At 41.8% G+C, this 16,690-nt stretch overlaps 1 protein-coding gene across 7 annotated transcripts in view; it reads left to right on the top strand.

The window, feature by feature from the left end:
* Atp8b (ATPase phospholipid transporting 8B) overlaps window positions 1-16,690 on the top strand; it is a 107,610-nt gene that overhangs the window by 67,681 nt on the left and 23,239 nt on the right. For 5 of the 7 annotated variants that reach the window (XM_076791068.1, XM_076791067.1, XM_076791070.1 and 2 more), the window contains one exon: window positions 10,639-11,129. The exons of 1 other annotated variant lie outside the window; for it this stretch is intronic. In XM_076791068.1, the coding sequence (XP_076647183.1) occupies window positions 11,025-11,129 (105 nt within the window). In that variant the 5' untranslated portion in view covers window positions 10,639-11,024. Of the gene's footprint in view, window positions 1-10,638; window positions 11,213-16,690 lie in introns of all 7 variants that reach the window. One more of the 7 variants, XM_076791072.1, reaches the window with a different exon arrangement.

Genomic DNA, 16,690 nt, shown 5'->3' with positions numbered 1-16,690 from the left:
GCGCGTCTTCTTTTTTTTTTTTTCTCTTTCCTCTTTACAAATACACCCTACCGTTTCACGCGGCGTTAATAATAGACCAGGCTTTCATCTACGGCTGAAAATAAAGTTCGAACGGACACTTCTTGCTCGAACCGTGTTAACCCCGTAAATATTAGGCTGCCCTATAAACAAATGTTGAGCCTTTCCGTGAAAGATCATTTCCGCTGTTTTTAAACACGAAACGGTACTTTGTAACTTATACAAGCCCGCTTATGGTTTAAAAGCCGAGCTCTGTTCTTTGCCTCGAAGTAATCTCAGTTAACGAGGTGCAGAGTTTTTCACAGTGATCGCTAGACTGCGGAACTTCATGTAAAATAAAAAATTTCCGTCTGAATTGCAACCGACTAGGCTGAAATAAAAATTTTTATTTCTTTCCTAATATGTTTAATAGATTGAAAATGATGTGACAGTAGCTGCAAATTCTTCTGTTTTTGCTGCATTAAATTACACCTATTCATTTTTGTCATAGATGCATAAAATCCGCGATCACTCTTTGATTCTATTAGCTCCGATGTATTTTATGCAACTCTGTTAGGATGAAAGTTAATTTTCTAAATTACGCGGGGAATCGTGGTCACTTAAATGTGACTAGTGCGGTTGTCCGCGTATTAATCTTTTACGGGCGAGAATTTAATTTGTAAAACGTATTTGCAATTCAAAAGCTGAGGCTGTGCTGCGTAATTGGAAAGACAAGTTCATCGTCTGCTTAATTAAATTTCTTTTGTGCTCACTGCGATGTAAAAATGAACAATGAGAAGCTGTATTCTCATGCAATGATGCCTTTTCATTTCCGTAAAGTTGAAAAGTCGGTACGAGCAGCATAATAGACTCATGGTGCGTATGTCGATGGCGCTGTGAATGGGATAATGATGCAAAGATGGCTTCGAGACACTGATAAACGATCAAATCTTCGGAAGAAGATCCCTTTAAATATTGACAAAAATTCTAGCCCTTTTTTTACCAATGTTTTCTATTAGAATATTATTTTTGAATAGCCGGACATTGTTGGTTCACCGGGTTAAGGTTGCCCTGCTTTGGATTTAAAAAATTTCTTCCTCACCGCCAGGGTATATTGTGCTTTCATAAATTCTTATCACAGTAATCTCCTATCTGCCCCCAACGTTCAACAACTTTCGAAACTTTGATTTTTGGTAACTAAGTAGATTGACAAGTTTGATAGGAATTCGCAACAACGTAACACGCCAGCAAGTTAGTGAGAGAAAGTTTGAAAATGTCCGAGTCTAGTATCTCAAAACCGTTAACACGAGACTGCTCGATAAGAATTGTAATCCTCGAATAGTTAGAAATGTATGGTAACAGACGTACTATAAACAATTTTAGCGTTTAAGTCTTCACAGTCAGTTATGGTCCCTGGGGAGTCATTCGTGGTCCCTGGGGATAAGCAACTTTATTCCGATATAAGACGAGTCTTTTCATTTCGAAACAAGAAAATCCCCTCTTTTTCTTCTTCATCCGAAATAGGACGAAAGCCGGTCCCGAGCCATCGCCTTGTATCGAAAGAAAACTGTACTGACATGTGGGTCAGACATGACTCACGCCGAAACTTCTAAATAGTTGAAATTATTAAGGGTTCATGGGTTCAATTATTATTCTTATTATTATTAATCATTAGTTTTCGTGTAACTACCATATATCGCAATCGACGAAGGAAATTCTTCTTTCGCAGTTCTCACCATGACTCGACCTGATATTTTACAAATTGTCAATCGCGAGAAAAGTGCAAAGAATCACAATCCAGGGATTGAAAACGTTCGTCAAAGGTTGCATCGGTAAAAGGAAGAGTTTAGAGATAATACACTTCTCCTGGCGCGCTGAATAGGATAGAAGACAATGGAAGTTCCTGAACCGATCAGTTCGCTTCAATGAAAAACGTGTCCGGGACTCGTGTGTCGCCCGTTTCGCGACAGATTCGTGCTGTTCGCCCCCTGTCAGCCACCGGGTCTCAAAGGGCAAGAATCGTTCGGAGCATTTTTTCTCGCATCGGTAAATAAAATTTTCCCCGGAACTGGTTTTTTTCCATAGGGCGACAGATTCCACGTGGATAGACAAGTTGGGAGTAGTATTTTCCTTCTTTTTTTTTTTATAGGGGCTTTACGGGAAATCGAGGTTCAATATTGGCTGAGTGCGCGTGCACTCAGGACACAGTGGAACGCTCTTCGATTCAGCAGCCGCGCCGCGCCGTCGGTGGTGGTGGTGGTGGTGGTGGTGGTGGATTCCTTTCAACCCATGGGATCCCTGGAGTGACCCGACCGGGTTCCAAGTGCACGTGCACTCGCTCGATATTTAAACTCGATTCTCTCGAAACCGAACTCCCTCTGCGGGGGAAAAAAATGCCATTTCCTAAAATCGATATAGCTTTTTGCACGGTAAATTAATGCGCTGCGCGAAGTCTCTGAACCCTTTGAGGCCGACTGCCGACATAATGATGTCATTAGAACTGTGCGCCCGATTCCTAAAATTGCGTTCAATCCTCGTTCGTGCCTATTTGGCGCATTTTTTTACTGACGATTAAATAAATCGTTCTTCACCTTGTTTTATTCGTCGCGAACGACGCGTGTGATCCTATTTTAAACTTATCTCATTTTGTTAACTTAGCTTTACCGACAGATGAAGTAGAGAAAAATTAGGGACAGACGAGATCTAATTATTGTGTTGGCCAAAGGTAATCCAGGATTTGTAAACCATATTTTATTAGGGTTAATAAATGCTGAACTTCAACTCTGCGCTTTCGGTCTCATTGACTGTGTTACTTTGATTATGTGAAGCTTTTTGGCAGTGGATGTGCTAGGGGAGAAGCAAAAACTGAAACCTCTGTGTTTTCTTGAATTTTAAAGATAACAGAGAGAAAGTTCCAGGCGATATGCCTCTCCTAATGTAGAATGCGTGGCGGCCTCGCTTCCTTATTATTGCATCTCTGACCTCGATGCTGCGTTCGCTGCTTCCTGCCCGGGAAATGTCATTTCAGGGATGCAATTTTGCAACATGTAAATTCGATTATGATTTCTTAGAAATATCATTATAGAAGCTGTGACGGTGAGTTGGTGTAACTTGAATTTTATTCAAGATACCGGGGCGAGAGAAAAGAATAGCAATGCAGCGATAAAGAATAAGTCATGCTTGAAAGGAGTGCGCCTAAGAGCAATTAATTTTTACAGCGCTTTTTTGCGAACGCTGCTCCGCATGGAGGGATTAGTTCTATGAATTCTACTTTAAAGCGTCGAATCATCTCTCCGCTCGTTACGCCGGTAATTCTGCACCGGTTTTGACAAGATTGAACACTTTTAAAACTCCACAGATCCTCCGCTGTCGTTACCGCTTCCTTTTTTGAGCGAGTCATAGCCTTAATAAACACGAGATAAGTGTAATTCGACAACCGACTGCAGAGAGACCCGTTTTACACGGCACACGATCTTGTAATTTACAAATATTATATTTTACGGATCTCGCGCAGCGTCGAGCAGTAAAACAAAAATACCGAACGACTCTTTGGAACAGTCATTGCGACATAAAACTGCACGAAGAATGCGAATATCCAAATTTATCCGAGCCATGTTTGCTTCATTAATCGTTGAAACGCTTCTACGTTCTATTTTTTCCGACATGTTGTTACCGATTCTTTCAATCGAGTGTTCTTGTTTATCGAGTTGAGGGAAATCGATTCTCTTGCATTTTTTAATGGTTTTAAGAATATATTTCTCAGAGAAAATCTCAAAACTTAATGAATTGCTCAAGTTACAACTACTGCTTCTAACTTCGTACACGTCCCCCTGAAAGCTGTTCATGTTGGTAGAAGCCGTAACTCAGAAACTTAAACGAAACATTCTGAACACCCTACAACAAAAGACTGTTTTAATTGAACTTGCACCATTCTCGAAAAAGTTTTTCAACTCTGAACCAGTCATCTGTAAGTCAACATTTTCTAAGAATGTCCACAACTGTGACAGAGATTAACACGTTGAAAGCCGTAGGGGTCATCGGTGACCCTGTAGAATTACATGAAAACGATTGTCATGAAATTAATGCCACTGAATATCAATTTATTAACGGGGAAATGAACTCGATTGAAGTACAAATTGACAACTTCATTATGGAGTAACAATTGTTATTAATAATTCTGATCCTTTCTATCCTCCTAAGGATTACTTTGATTCTTCCAAGTTCAAATTTATCAGAGTGCGATCTACTTAGCCTATCCGCAGTATAAAGAAATCTAATAGGTGTGTATTAATAAGACACGATGAGAATGAATTTTTGAACCTGATCAGAAATTGGTATCGCTCATATGTGATCCACGAGGCGTTTAACGTGTTGGTGGCAAGGAGACCAAGTTTCGGAAAGCCAGGTTACAAAAAAAACCCCTGCGAACGGTCCAAAAACTAGGACAAATTCCGTGGAAATCCGAGCAGATGGCAGCGCGAAGTATAACCACGTATGATAGAGATATGAATTTTGTCCACGTTTTCGCACAAATCGAACACTATGCGTCCTCGAAATCGCGCGCTCGCGTTCGCGCTCCGATTTCCTGTTCGGTGTGTTCCGTGGCACTAAAATAGTTTCGGTGCATAGAGAGAGCGGTTTTCGCAAGCTCCTCGCGATCCGAGTGTTTCTGATCGTTATAGTAGTAGCTCATTTAAATATGCCTAAATCTGTTTAGGTAATTACACGTAAATATTCACGATTCGTCCCCACTCCTGCCCTACCACTTAGTGTCCCGAGGTAGCCTACTTCAAAGGCACAATCACGCAATAAACAGAACTTCAGAATTTCAATTTTTGTCCTACCTTTTCCAACGTGATACCAGTGGATCGTCGAGATCAGTCTGATTAAAATGAGTCCAAACACGACGTAAATCGGACTAGTTTCACGAACTTAATACGAATAACATAATTAATAACGTACCTGTGATTGCTATGTTTGAAGTCTATAAAACTCGTCCGATTTACATCGTGTTTGGACTCGTTTTAATCGGCAGAATCTCAACGATCCATCGGTGCCACGTATGAAAAGGTAAGACAAAAATTATTGACTTCGAAATTTTCTTAATTTTTCGTTTTCGATAGCAATATTCGCCAAGGGTTTCTTTATCATATCTAATAAAAATATATATATAAATGAAAAGATTTTTGGCTCGCCCTGTATTTGCTCTCTTTCCTTATCTACCGCGATAAGGCTCCGCCGAGGCGTTAAGTGATAGAGGTGTGGAAGAGGGAGTGGTGGAAATTTAACCGTGTGAATTTCAGAGACGTTTAACCGTGGATTACCGTATTTGCCGCGAAAAGCATTTCCCTTGAAGAATATTGCTCATCGGTTGAGAGCCGCTGGCTTACGTAAGAGCCATTATCGCGGACCGCGTCTTAGAAGATCGGCTGGCTAGCGCCGTCGGAGACGGTGTCTGTCTTGATCTTCGCCGGGTGTGGATTCCCTGGAAATGTCGGGTCGGGTCGGAGGAACGCGTGGATCGACGTCGAGGCCCGTTAATATTTCGAGGAAGTGCACACCGACGGGGTATTTTCGTTCGTAGACGCCCAAAGCGGCTTGCTCGAACGCTGACATCATTCGTGCATGCGGAATCAAGGACGTCGAAGAAAACACCGCGCTCGAAGGATGCTGCCACGAATCGATGCCGCCTCGGTACCACCATCGATCCTCCTACCATGTTGACAGTACCATCGTGTGCGCACTGTCAGTCTCTTTTCGCTCCAGTGGAAAATCTTCTGTCCGCTATTGTTCTAACTCTTGCCGCTGTCTAACAATTTCCGAGATATTCTATAAAGTAAATTTTTCTCGATTAGTTTTCAAGGAATATGCTACTCCAACATGTAGAACACCTATGTCAATAAGACTACACGAAGATGTACAAACGATCGTTACATTTAGGTATTTTCTCAGTAGTATAGGCTTCTAATTGCTTAACCCTTAGAAAGCGAACTTGTACAATCGTCAATGTTCAGCTTCATTCACAGCTCATCAATTTTTCGAACGTATTTTCAATGCCTTGTCTGGATCCATTTATCTTCTTATTGCGCCCAATTGAGCAACTGTCAAGTGAAATTAATTACCAAGTGCCGAGCAGCTGGATGACGTTTTTGAACTGCTGGGTCAAAACGAATCTGAACCACGCCATCGAAGCGTTAATTCCCTGTAACCTGTATTTCGAAGAACAGTTAAACGTTGCGAGGCCCATGCGACTCGAGCTAGTTCGAGTCCTCGTTTTCCAAAAACGGGTTACGGTGAACTATGCCTGGAAGTATGAACTATACTAGGAACGTGCCCGCATGGTGTTGTATCTCGACACGCTACAGTAATTCACCGAATGTTTTGTGTAAATATAAAGCAAGCCAGAACCGGGAATGTGGAAAACAAAACAGAGACAATCATGCAAATTGTGGGGTCGATCGTTGCACTTTGGTATGCTAAGGGTGATCATTGGACTGCGGATCTTTATGCAAAATAAAAAATATTTGCACTGATTGCAAGACACAGGAGCGAAATAAAAATTTCTTTCTTCGTTCAATTAGTTTATTAAGCTAAAACCAATACGCTGGTGCCCGCAAATCTTTTTAATATGTCCACTTAAATTGTGCTTGCCCATTTTTGTTATAAATGCATAAAATCCGCGGTCTAGTCTTCATCTTATCACTAGGTTCACGCACCGTTAATGCACGTGTTACTCGAGTAACCTTCCGGGGGGGGGGGGGTGTACAATAAATGGCGAAATCTAGGAACGACATAATTCAGGGCACAAAAGGGTCAAACCCTGAAGTCATATTGGGGAGGAACATTTAGTTTAGCTCGAGGCTCCGAAGCAAACGCTTCATCTCGGCGAGTAAGCGTCTTCATTGGGTCAACAAAGTTGTTGATTTTCTACCGCATAGGGAACGAGCTCTGGGACTTACAGCAGTTACCAAGCAGCAGAAGCTGTTTCTATAAGTTCTTTTGATCTCACGGCTCCGTGCTAGGACGTGACCTTTATCAAGATGTTCTGTCTCGAAGGAGTCGCGAAGAATTTTCATTTCTTATGGGAAATTTCGTCAATTCCCGCGCCAGGATACAAATGTCTCGTGCAGGAGAGCTTTAACCCTGCGATATAATCATACACACACACACACACACACACAATCCCATTAACACTATTCCAGGGTATGCGGTGCTCCAGCACTACCGCTAATGAATAACACAACCACTTCTAACAACTTTACACCTGCTACTGGATAGACCTTCGCTCTTAGCGAATAAGGAAGCACAACTAATAAGACGTTGTCAGTAACATTGCTGAGCTATGTTCGGAATTGCGGTAACTCGGCACAATATGTGGTTCATCGTAAAAAGACCAAACTACTTGTTATCATAATTAACTTTCATCTTGCAAGATAGGCTCTTTAGTAACACTGAATCTGGGAAATTAATTCCAGGAATTCCGAGATTCCTGGAATCTCTAAGACACTTCTCAAGCCAATGACTGAACTGCGGATCTTTATGCAAAGTGAACATTTTGTGCATCAATTGTAAGAAACAGGGGCCAAGGAAAAAGTTTTCTCTTCCTCTAATAATTTCAGTGGGTTGAAAATAATACATTCATGTTTCTAGCTTCTCTTAGCCTTCATGCTATTTTAAATCGTGCTACCCATTCTTGTCGTAAAAGTTTACCAGAATCCTCTCTGCGTATAATGTATAATTTAAAATATAGAAATGCGTTCACTGATGCGTTCATTTTATTTAATGCACACATAAAAAGAAGAGTTACCGTGAAAAACATAATGGAAAGTTATCGAGATTTTACTCATAGTCGTTTTTCATTAGAGCACAACGTTTTTTTACTGTCGGGATAAAATCGCGTGACAAAAAAAAACTGCATCAATATGGACAAAGCGTGTTGGGGAAATCGTGCAACCGAGAGTAAAACGTGTTTAAAAAATATGTATTAGGTTATGAGGTAAATACGGCCGAAAATATAATATGAACATGTTGTAATCTTTAAAAATTTACTTACTACTCGTAAGTGCGCTTAACTGTGAAAAAGTCGCTTTTAATGAATGAGGTAGCTTATTTACGTTACGATAACTCTGAATCGTGCGAAAAGAGACGCAGATATGCAAACCAAAGTGTTTTGAGTGTGTTTACACCAGTGATGGGCACGGTAGGGGCCCCTCAAACGCCTGCTTCCCCCACCAACTTCTCTTTCATGCAGCGCGCACCTTCGTCGCGTTTTTGTTGCCCCATGGTAACGGCACTTCCTGGAAGGGGACAGTGGGCGTTATGGTGGGGACGGTCTTGTCTCAATTAAAACAAAAAACCCATCCCTGGTGTACACCAATAATTGAGGATACAATTTAATTAAATTGCCAGACATCAGTACTTTTTTCTCAACCACTCTAAAGCAACATATTTTAACTATGACAAATAGAGTCCGTGAAGCTGTTCTTCAGTTTTCGTAGAAATTGGCGAGTAAAAGCGCCGACCGTAAAGGTGTAACTATAATTAATGACGCTGTCGTGGCGTAAAAATATTAGCAGCGTCCTCGCGGATGAACGACACCGTCTCGACGGTCTCGAACGAATTAAATGTATCGATCGATAGTAATTGACCGATTTTCCCGCGAGTCATGCAACAAGTACAAAATTAATACGCAGTTGTGCACTAGCTCGCTCTCGCATTTAACGACCGGCGTACGTAAACCGTGAAATTTCCGGGCAACTTTAGAAATTGGATAATTCCACGGCACGCTTCAGGGGCGAATCGAGATAAGTGAAGTTTCCGAATTTTTTTCAGAGGTTCGTGCTGAATGAAAAATTCTGATTTGTTGGGGGACATAGAAATGCAACTTTCAGCTTCAAATCTCACTTTATTTTACGCCGATATATTAATAAATGGCGAAGTTATTCGTTTATTCCGATACCTTACTTCTCCCACTTCTTCATTCCGCTAAGATTGGAAGTGACGTTCCCCCATTATGTGACACGCTCGTATCGCCAGAAGCTCATGGCATTTGTTTCTATAGCGGACCTGTGCCTATTCAGTGTTGCCAGATGAGAGAAGGGAGCACGAATTGGGGGGAAAAAGTTGCCCTATTTCTGCCAGTACCGGAGAATGCGTGACAGAGACGAAACGCGTTACGTGACCGGGTCGTGGCGGAAGCAATGGGGGAGGGGATAGCGCGGTAGAAGGGGAAGTTAGAGTGGGGGAACAAGTCTTGATCTGGCGACACTGTTCCTATCGTATATTATAACTAGACCGTGGATCTTTACACAAAATAAAAATTATCTGCACCGATTACAAGAAATAGAAACCAAGTAGGATGTTATTTCTTCACTTGCTAATTTTCATAGATGAGAAACAGTATATTGACGTTTGAAATATTTAAAATTTTCTACAATTTCAAAGTTTACCTAATTTTGTTATAAATGCATAAAGATCCGCTGTCTAATTATAAGAAGCAACCTGTGGGAGGGGGGGGGGGGGCAGAAAAAATTGGGCATCCTTACTTCTTGGAACATCTGATTGCTGTTGAACTGTACAGTCATACGATAATTGGCCTGCGAATTTTATGCATTCATGGCAATAGTTGTACGTGAAGTATAAAATATGAGAAAAGTGTAACAATCGAAAATGTTGATTTCGCGTACGGACCCACAGCCCGGTGACAATATTTACAGAAATAATATTTATGAAACACTTGCTTGCAGATTGGAATCAGAATATTTCGCTTGCCTCATTTACTTCGACGGTTGCCGAAGTAATACCGCGCCATTTTTTAATAAATAATGCACCAATGGCAGATGAATTGCCGTTCGATATGTCTCATTGCAATTTCAAATGCGTCCTTCCATTCCGAATGACCTACTTTATCATTCCTACCTTCATCCGATATTACGATCTGTTTCTACGACAACTATTGGCTGTACAAATCGAAGTGTCGGATAAGACGGTGTCTTGAAACTTGGAGAAAATTCGAACAAAATTACATATTGCATTGTCTTTCAGTATATTCTGTTTTTTCTAAAGCATGAAATGCTCAAATAGCAGAGAAAGGTACCGTAAGAAACAATTTTCTTCGCGATAGTGAATATACATTAAAAAAATCAAGTTTTCTCCATTTTCCACAAAAGCAAATTTTGTTTAAGTCGTTCGTATTGAAGTTTAGAATGGCTGATATTTTGCTAATATTTTCAAAATTAGTTTCCAATAATACGAAGCTTCAAAACTGCAATTTTGGCCACGAAAACCGGATTTCCAGCCCGCCGCGCGTCGAATTTACACGTTTCTGGTGCGTGACGCAAAACACACGTCTCGCGGTTCTTATTTTTAACCGTTCGGTGGTGAAAACGACCGCCTATAAACAGACGTGTCAACAATGCAGGCGTGTTTCTTTCAAAACGAAAATAACACGGTGGTTTCTCTCGGCGCTGGTTGTTGTTCGAAGTCCCATCGACGGTCGCGAGCGTGGCGCATAATCGGCGCGGCGAACGCGCGTAAAACTCGCGCGTGCAAGTGTCGTTCCCCCGATTTGAGCGTTGCGGTCACGGCGCACGCGACACCGAATGCCCGCAGATCGCGTGACCGGTCCCGATTTCTTTTCAGAAACCGCCCTGAACCTCGCGAGATCTGAAATGCTGCAAAGTTTCGTCCAGGTATCGCCTCGGTATCGTCTCGTGACAGGATCGCGCCGCTCGAAGCGCGTTGCCGAAGAGGGTGGCCGCGAGTCGCACGGTCTCTTCGGATCGACGACCTTGAACCAGTTCCAGAGACGAGGAACGAGTCGTGTACGGCGACCTTGGACGAAGCTGCTGGCGGAAGGTGTCGAGGATCGACGAGAACAACGGGACACGTGAAAAGGATACATGGTGTCGCCGGAAGGGAAAATTCCCGTCTAAGGACGCCGCTTATCGTGGATAAGCGGCCTCGAAGTCGTAGATCGTCGTCTAACGAAGGTACAGATCACGGGCTAATGCCGTCCTGCACCTGCGATGATTCGCGAGGACGAAGAAGGGGAGAGATCCAGGTGGAAATATGTAAGAGGCGAGGCGGACATTGTCTCGTCGGCACGGCTCAGGTGCCACGGGGAAGAAGAGGTTGGCCTTATAGAAGGTTTATAGTTTGCGTAGGATAGACGATGAGCGTCGAGGTTGACACGCTGGAACTCGAGGTCTTCGAGGTGAGTCCTCCAATCCTCTCGAGGACGAGACGAACGGAAGTCGATTCTGCCCGGATGCCACGGATTCTCTTAGCGCTCCGTTCATTTTGTTGTGCTACCGTCGAATCGCTAAACTCTCGTTAACTCGCGGAGTCGTACAGGATCTGTTTGCCCCGCTTGTTCGCGCATCTGTGTGTCTAATCGCGAATTTGATCGCGTGACTTTTCCTTCGTTGAGCAGTCACTATGATCTTCATGTTTTCAACCGTATTTCCTGATTACTTTATAAGAACCATTTTAATCGTACACCAAGAAATTTTCTTTTGGGATTATTGTTTCAAAGTACATTCTGAACTTGTTTTCGATATACAGTAGAATCCTATTAACAGGCTTTTTTCTACGTTTTGCGTTTTGTTTATCGTCTCCTCTACGAGTTAACGAGGCAGCTTCAGTTCGATAGCGAACTTATTAGTTCGCTATCGTAACTTCTGAATTGCATAGCGTGTATACGATTTTAGTTCTGCTGAATGCAATAGGTGTTTGATTTGTATAAACATTTGAATCGTTTCGATTGGCCCGCAAGTTTTACATAAATACAAAACCACTTGATCGTAAGCACGTTTCTGTCGTTCGTGAAACGGGTTTAACGTAAAACGGTGGGCGAATCGCGATCTCTCGAAAAGTTTACATCGTGTAATACCTCCATTGGATTTCCGTTCGCTAGCTCTCGTGTGCCGTTTGGCGATTAACGCGGTTTTTACGTGGCCCTCTGTGTGCGCAAAACTTCGAAATTGAACGAGAAATTTGAAACACGATATTTACCATACCTTCGACGGCTACCAAAGTCAACAGAATCTTTAAGATATTCGGGAAAATGAATCTCAATATCGTCATGAACACATCGATCTAAACATCGAATAGATTTTGTTGGTTGTTATCCTTTGTGAAAGAATTTGTTTCCATGTAGCTCGGTATTACAATTAAACGTTGGGAAGAAAATCAAAAAAATATATACGGATTTTAAAAAAAGAGGATCAGAGTTGGTAAAAGGGTAATAAAGACTATTCTGGGTAGTAAAGAGATCCGAGGACTATTCTAGACAAAAGAGTCGCGATTCAAGTCAACGAAGCCATTTTGGACTGAAGGTATTCGGATTAGAGAGATCCAAGAAGACCATCGAAGGGTCAAGGGACCATGGAGGTTCTAATCCTCTATACTGTAGACTCCTCGTCTCGTAGGACCCTGCAGAGACCATTCCAAATTGAAGAAACTTAATAGAAGTACATAGGACATTGGGGACCCTTGCGCTTCGAAAGCGTCTGCTTATGGTTCCTTTGGATTAGGTCTGCGCTAGGATAACCTTCCTCGAGAAATCGGAGCAACGATTAGGCTCGCTGGTACGAGGTCTCTTGAACCAATCTCAGCCGAGTGTCCCGAAGGATCTAGCCAACTGTGCGAGTCAAAAAACGTACCGCTTTGAAGCGTCGATATGAAATTCTCATTTCTCGTAATTCTACATGCTTCACATTTTTCACAGCCAGAATTCCGAACTGAAAAATCGGAAAAAATTCCTCGATATGTAATTCGATGCCTGAAATGTGTCAGATTTTTTTCAGAGTTTTTCGATACGACCAACTGCTCTGTCAGCGTTAAAAACTCTCTACGTCGTTTATTATCGTTGTACTTCATAGTTTCGTATTTTTATGTCTCGGATGTAGATCAATTTATAATTATCAAAAAAAAAAAGACTAAGCGGATGATTCTGGGTAAGATATCGAATCCGGACGATTTTGTCCCTCACATTTGGCTGGACCCTTTAGACTGATCTGAATCCGGATCAGTGCATAGCGATTACCGAAGGTAACAACATCTGCTGCATCCAACGTCGCAATAAATACTATCAGGTGTTTTGAGCCTTGAATAACTAACAAGGATTCGAAGTTTGCAGTTCCGTGTTGGCCGTTGTATACTCCTAAGCCGTGACATTAAATATTTTAGTGCTTAAGACGGTGGAAATGACCTCGGCTGACTAGCAGCCAGATGAGACCATGAATTTGGACATTTGAATTGTAGCAGATAAAAGAAATCTCGTTAGGGAAATTCTACGTTCACTAGGGAGCAGCAGAAGGTCGGTCGTTCCCGAGCAGCGTGTGTGCTTGCGAATTGTCTCCACGTGTCGTAGAACGTTTGTATTGAGCCGGATATATTGACTAGGTGGCCGGCGGCGTGTGCATACGAACTGTGTACAATGTACTTCGCAACTGCACCGTTCCACAGTGGCACTGAATCACCAAAACGTGACCAAATAGCCAAAAATGAATTTTCCGTTGGAGGAATATCTCTTGCCTTATTGGGTGTTCAGATAATGACTACGGAAAAGTCGAGGGAAATAAAATTTTTTTAGTTACACATCCGCCATATTGAATACCATTTTGGTTTCTGTAATTTTTACATCAGATTCGTAATCAACGACCCGAAAAATATGGGGATACTAATTTGTAAGGAAATCCAACAATTTTTCGAATTACACATCCGCCACATTGAATCTACCATTTTGGTTTCTGTAATTTTTGCATCAGATTCGTAATCAACGACCCGAAAAATATGGAGATACTAATTTGTAAGGAAATCCAACAATTTTTGAGTTACACGCCTACCACTTTGTTTTTTTTTTTTTTTTAATTTTAACATCAGATTTGCAATCAATGATCCGAAAAACTCCGGAGTATCAATTTCAACTAAATTGTAGTACTTCTTGGTATTTTGGCGATGTTTTGGCGATTTGGTCCCACTGTGCGTTTCCGGGAAATTGATGATACACAAAGCCCGTAATTCCTTTTCTTATTACGCTGTCCTATTGAAATATTGCTGGCCGTTTTTTTTTTGTCAGTGGTATTTATCGCCACTGACGCCGCGTTGACCGAGTGAGAGCAATCGGACGAATTCTACCATTCCATTGCAGTTCTAAAGCCATTAGCCGATGGTCCAATTGGTGGTACTTGAAAAAGTAGGTGCAGCAGTGTCTCGATATATGTGCCGGAGGTGTGCACGATATTTGTGAGAAATTTATCCCCGCTACAGCGAACTGCGCCCCTCCAGGAGCCAAGAAGCTTCAGAGAGGTGACACAATACTCTTCCAATGTCAAAAGTCTTTTATTTGTAATTATTTCTGTATAAAACTTTTATCGGCACATTTGTGACGTTTTTCTGTTTAAAACGAGACCAAACACGGTACAATTCGCATCATATTTACTTTTTTAATCCACTATATTATAGAACCTCGATTATCCGAACAGACACCTGAATTCTTCATTGTGTGGATACGTGTATCACGTGAAAACAGTTTGATCTAAAACAATCCATGTACAGCACGATTAACACTAGAACTACCGAGCAATAAATGCGACTGACGTATATTGCTTTGTAACTGTGACAAGACTGTGTCCATTTAGACTTCACACAACTTTTATTGTAATGAGTGCTTCTATGAAGAAGTACATTAAAAAATGAAAACATTTTTACAATTTCAGTAATTGTAAAAGAAAAAATTGGGAACCAGACATTTTGACTGGTCCGGTAGTTCTAGTGTTAATGATACGAATCAGGGAAGATTATACCAACGAAAAAAACATTGAAAAAATCATGAAAAAGTTTCTGATCCCGTTTGTCCCGCTCTTTGAAACCATTTAAGATTTAGAAGCTAATTAGGTAGCCTGTTCTAAATGGAACACCTTGAATAATCTATATCAACTGATTGCTCGCAATTTGATTACTAGACTGTGGATCTTTATGCAATTATGATAGAGGTTAAATTTTTGTGTTTTTATAAGCATTGTATTTCAACTATTAATAACACGGTGATTTTTGTGTCGGATAATTGATCATCACCACTTGTTTGCCCGCTATTGGTGCTAAAAGATCGTAAGGCTTTTTCGATAGTCCAATACTCCCCGAGGCAATTGTGCCTGTGTGCAAACATGGCAGACCCATTTCGCTCTCGAAATCTTTTTTCCACAATGCTAGTATATCCTTTTGGTTCTTCTGTCTCGAGGGGAGTGTAAACAAATAGCTGACGTGATTATGGAAACAACGATCAAGTTCGTTCGAAATGGTTTTAGCATACAGGGTAGCGAACGCAAAGTATCGCGACCATGCGTGCGTGGCATATACAGGGCAACGTTCAAGGTAATCGTTGGAATCCGATTAATCGTACAAATTGCTGTGCTAGTTGAATCCTTACGGTGTGCCGATTCACTTTTGAAGTTCAGGTCAAAGGCTGCTCCTACTGGCAGCGATTTTCTTGCCCCGGGCCAGTGTCGCCAGATGAGGGGAGGGAGCACGAATTGAGGGGAAAAAGTTAGTCTCTCCGTCTGCCAGTACCGGAAACTTGGGGAATAGCGCGGTAGAAGGGGGAACAAGTCTTGATCTGGCGTCACTGCCCTGGGGATACGGCGGGCACGAGGTCACGCCCCTGCGGGCAAGGCTGCATGTATTTGTCACAGCTACGGCTCTGTGATACGGCCCATCCCCACTCCGCTAAGTGACTTGCCCGTAGCTGTGCCCACAGGCATCGGCGGGCGCCCTTGCCCGCTAATAGGCATGTTGAGCAGCGAAAGAGAGAAAGAGACTAAACTAATTGCAGAATCGAGCTTGAAATTCTCACTGGGAGGAAAATATTAATGAACCGCCGAGGGGGTCTCTTTGAATATTAGAACCGTGGATTTTACGTCTTTATAGCACTTTTGAGCTCCCGAGACTCGGCATAAAAAATCGTGTCGAGAAATCTAATCGAACTGGAGTATGCAGCTTATAAAGTACATGTAATTCAAACAATTATCATCAACAGTACAACAATTTCAATTGTTCCTAAATATAATCACACTATTATAGAACTGATTATTTTTCTCCAAAAAAAAAAAGGAAGGAAGGTATTCTCAATTCGAAAGTAAGATTGTTATCATATTATGTTTGTAAAAGCAGCATGTTTGTTTTGATACGGAAAAGTTAGGATCGTTATATTTTCTGTGAATAGCGAATCTCTTCCTTGACTCTTGTTTTTACTCCTATAATGTTTCCGATGATCAATAAACACTAGTAACCGTACGTCGCAATTCTCTTACTCGTGAATTATTGCTCTAATTTAATTCACGTGCTGGAGGTTTCCAATGACCGCTTTATGACCGGAACAACAACAATCTCTGGCAAAGTGTATATCAATAGGATTCGCAATATAAAAGCTAGGTATGTAACGGCTCAGCTGTTGAGGCGATGGTTTCGTAATCCGTAGGGCCCGGGTTCGAGTCCCCTCTGGTTGGCGCAAGTTTTTCTCGTTTCACGATTTTTCTGAAGTAGTTTTTCCCGTCGATTTTTCGTGCAAGTTCGATCATGTTACACGTACGTTATACCATTGCGTGTGACATGAACAAAACAAACTTGCTAGAGCAAACAAAACAGGGGTCATTGAGCCGATCTTTACAACAGTTTTCAGATTGGTCAAGCT

This window comes from Halictus rubicundus, chromosome 7 (assembly GCF_050948215.1).
Source record: "Halictus rubicundus isolate RS-2024b chromosome 7, iyHalRubi1_principal, whole genome shotgun sequence".
Classification (NCBI taxonomy): domain Eukaryota; kingdom Metazoa; phylum Arthropoda; class Insecta; order Hymenoptera; family Halictidae; genus Halictus; species Halictus rubicundus.
The sequence above is the reverse complement of the archived record's forward strand: the minus strand, read 5'-3'. Positions and strand labels throughout refer to the sequence as shown.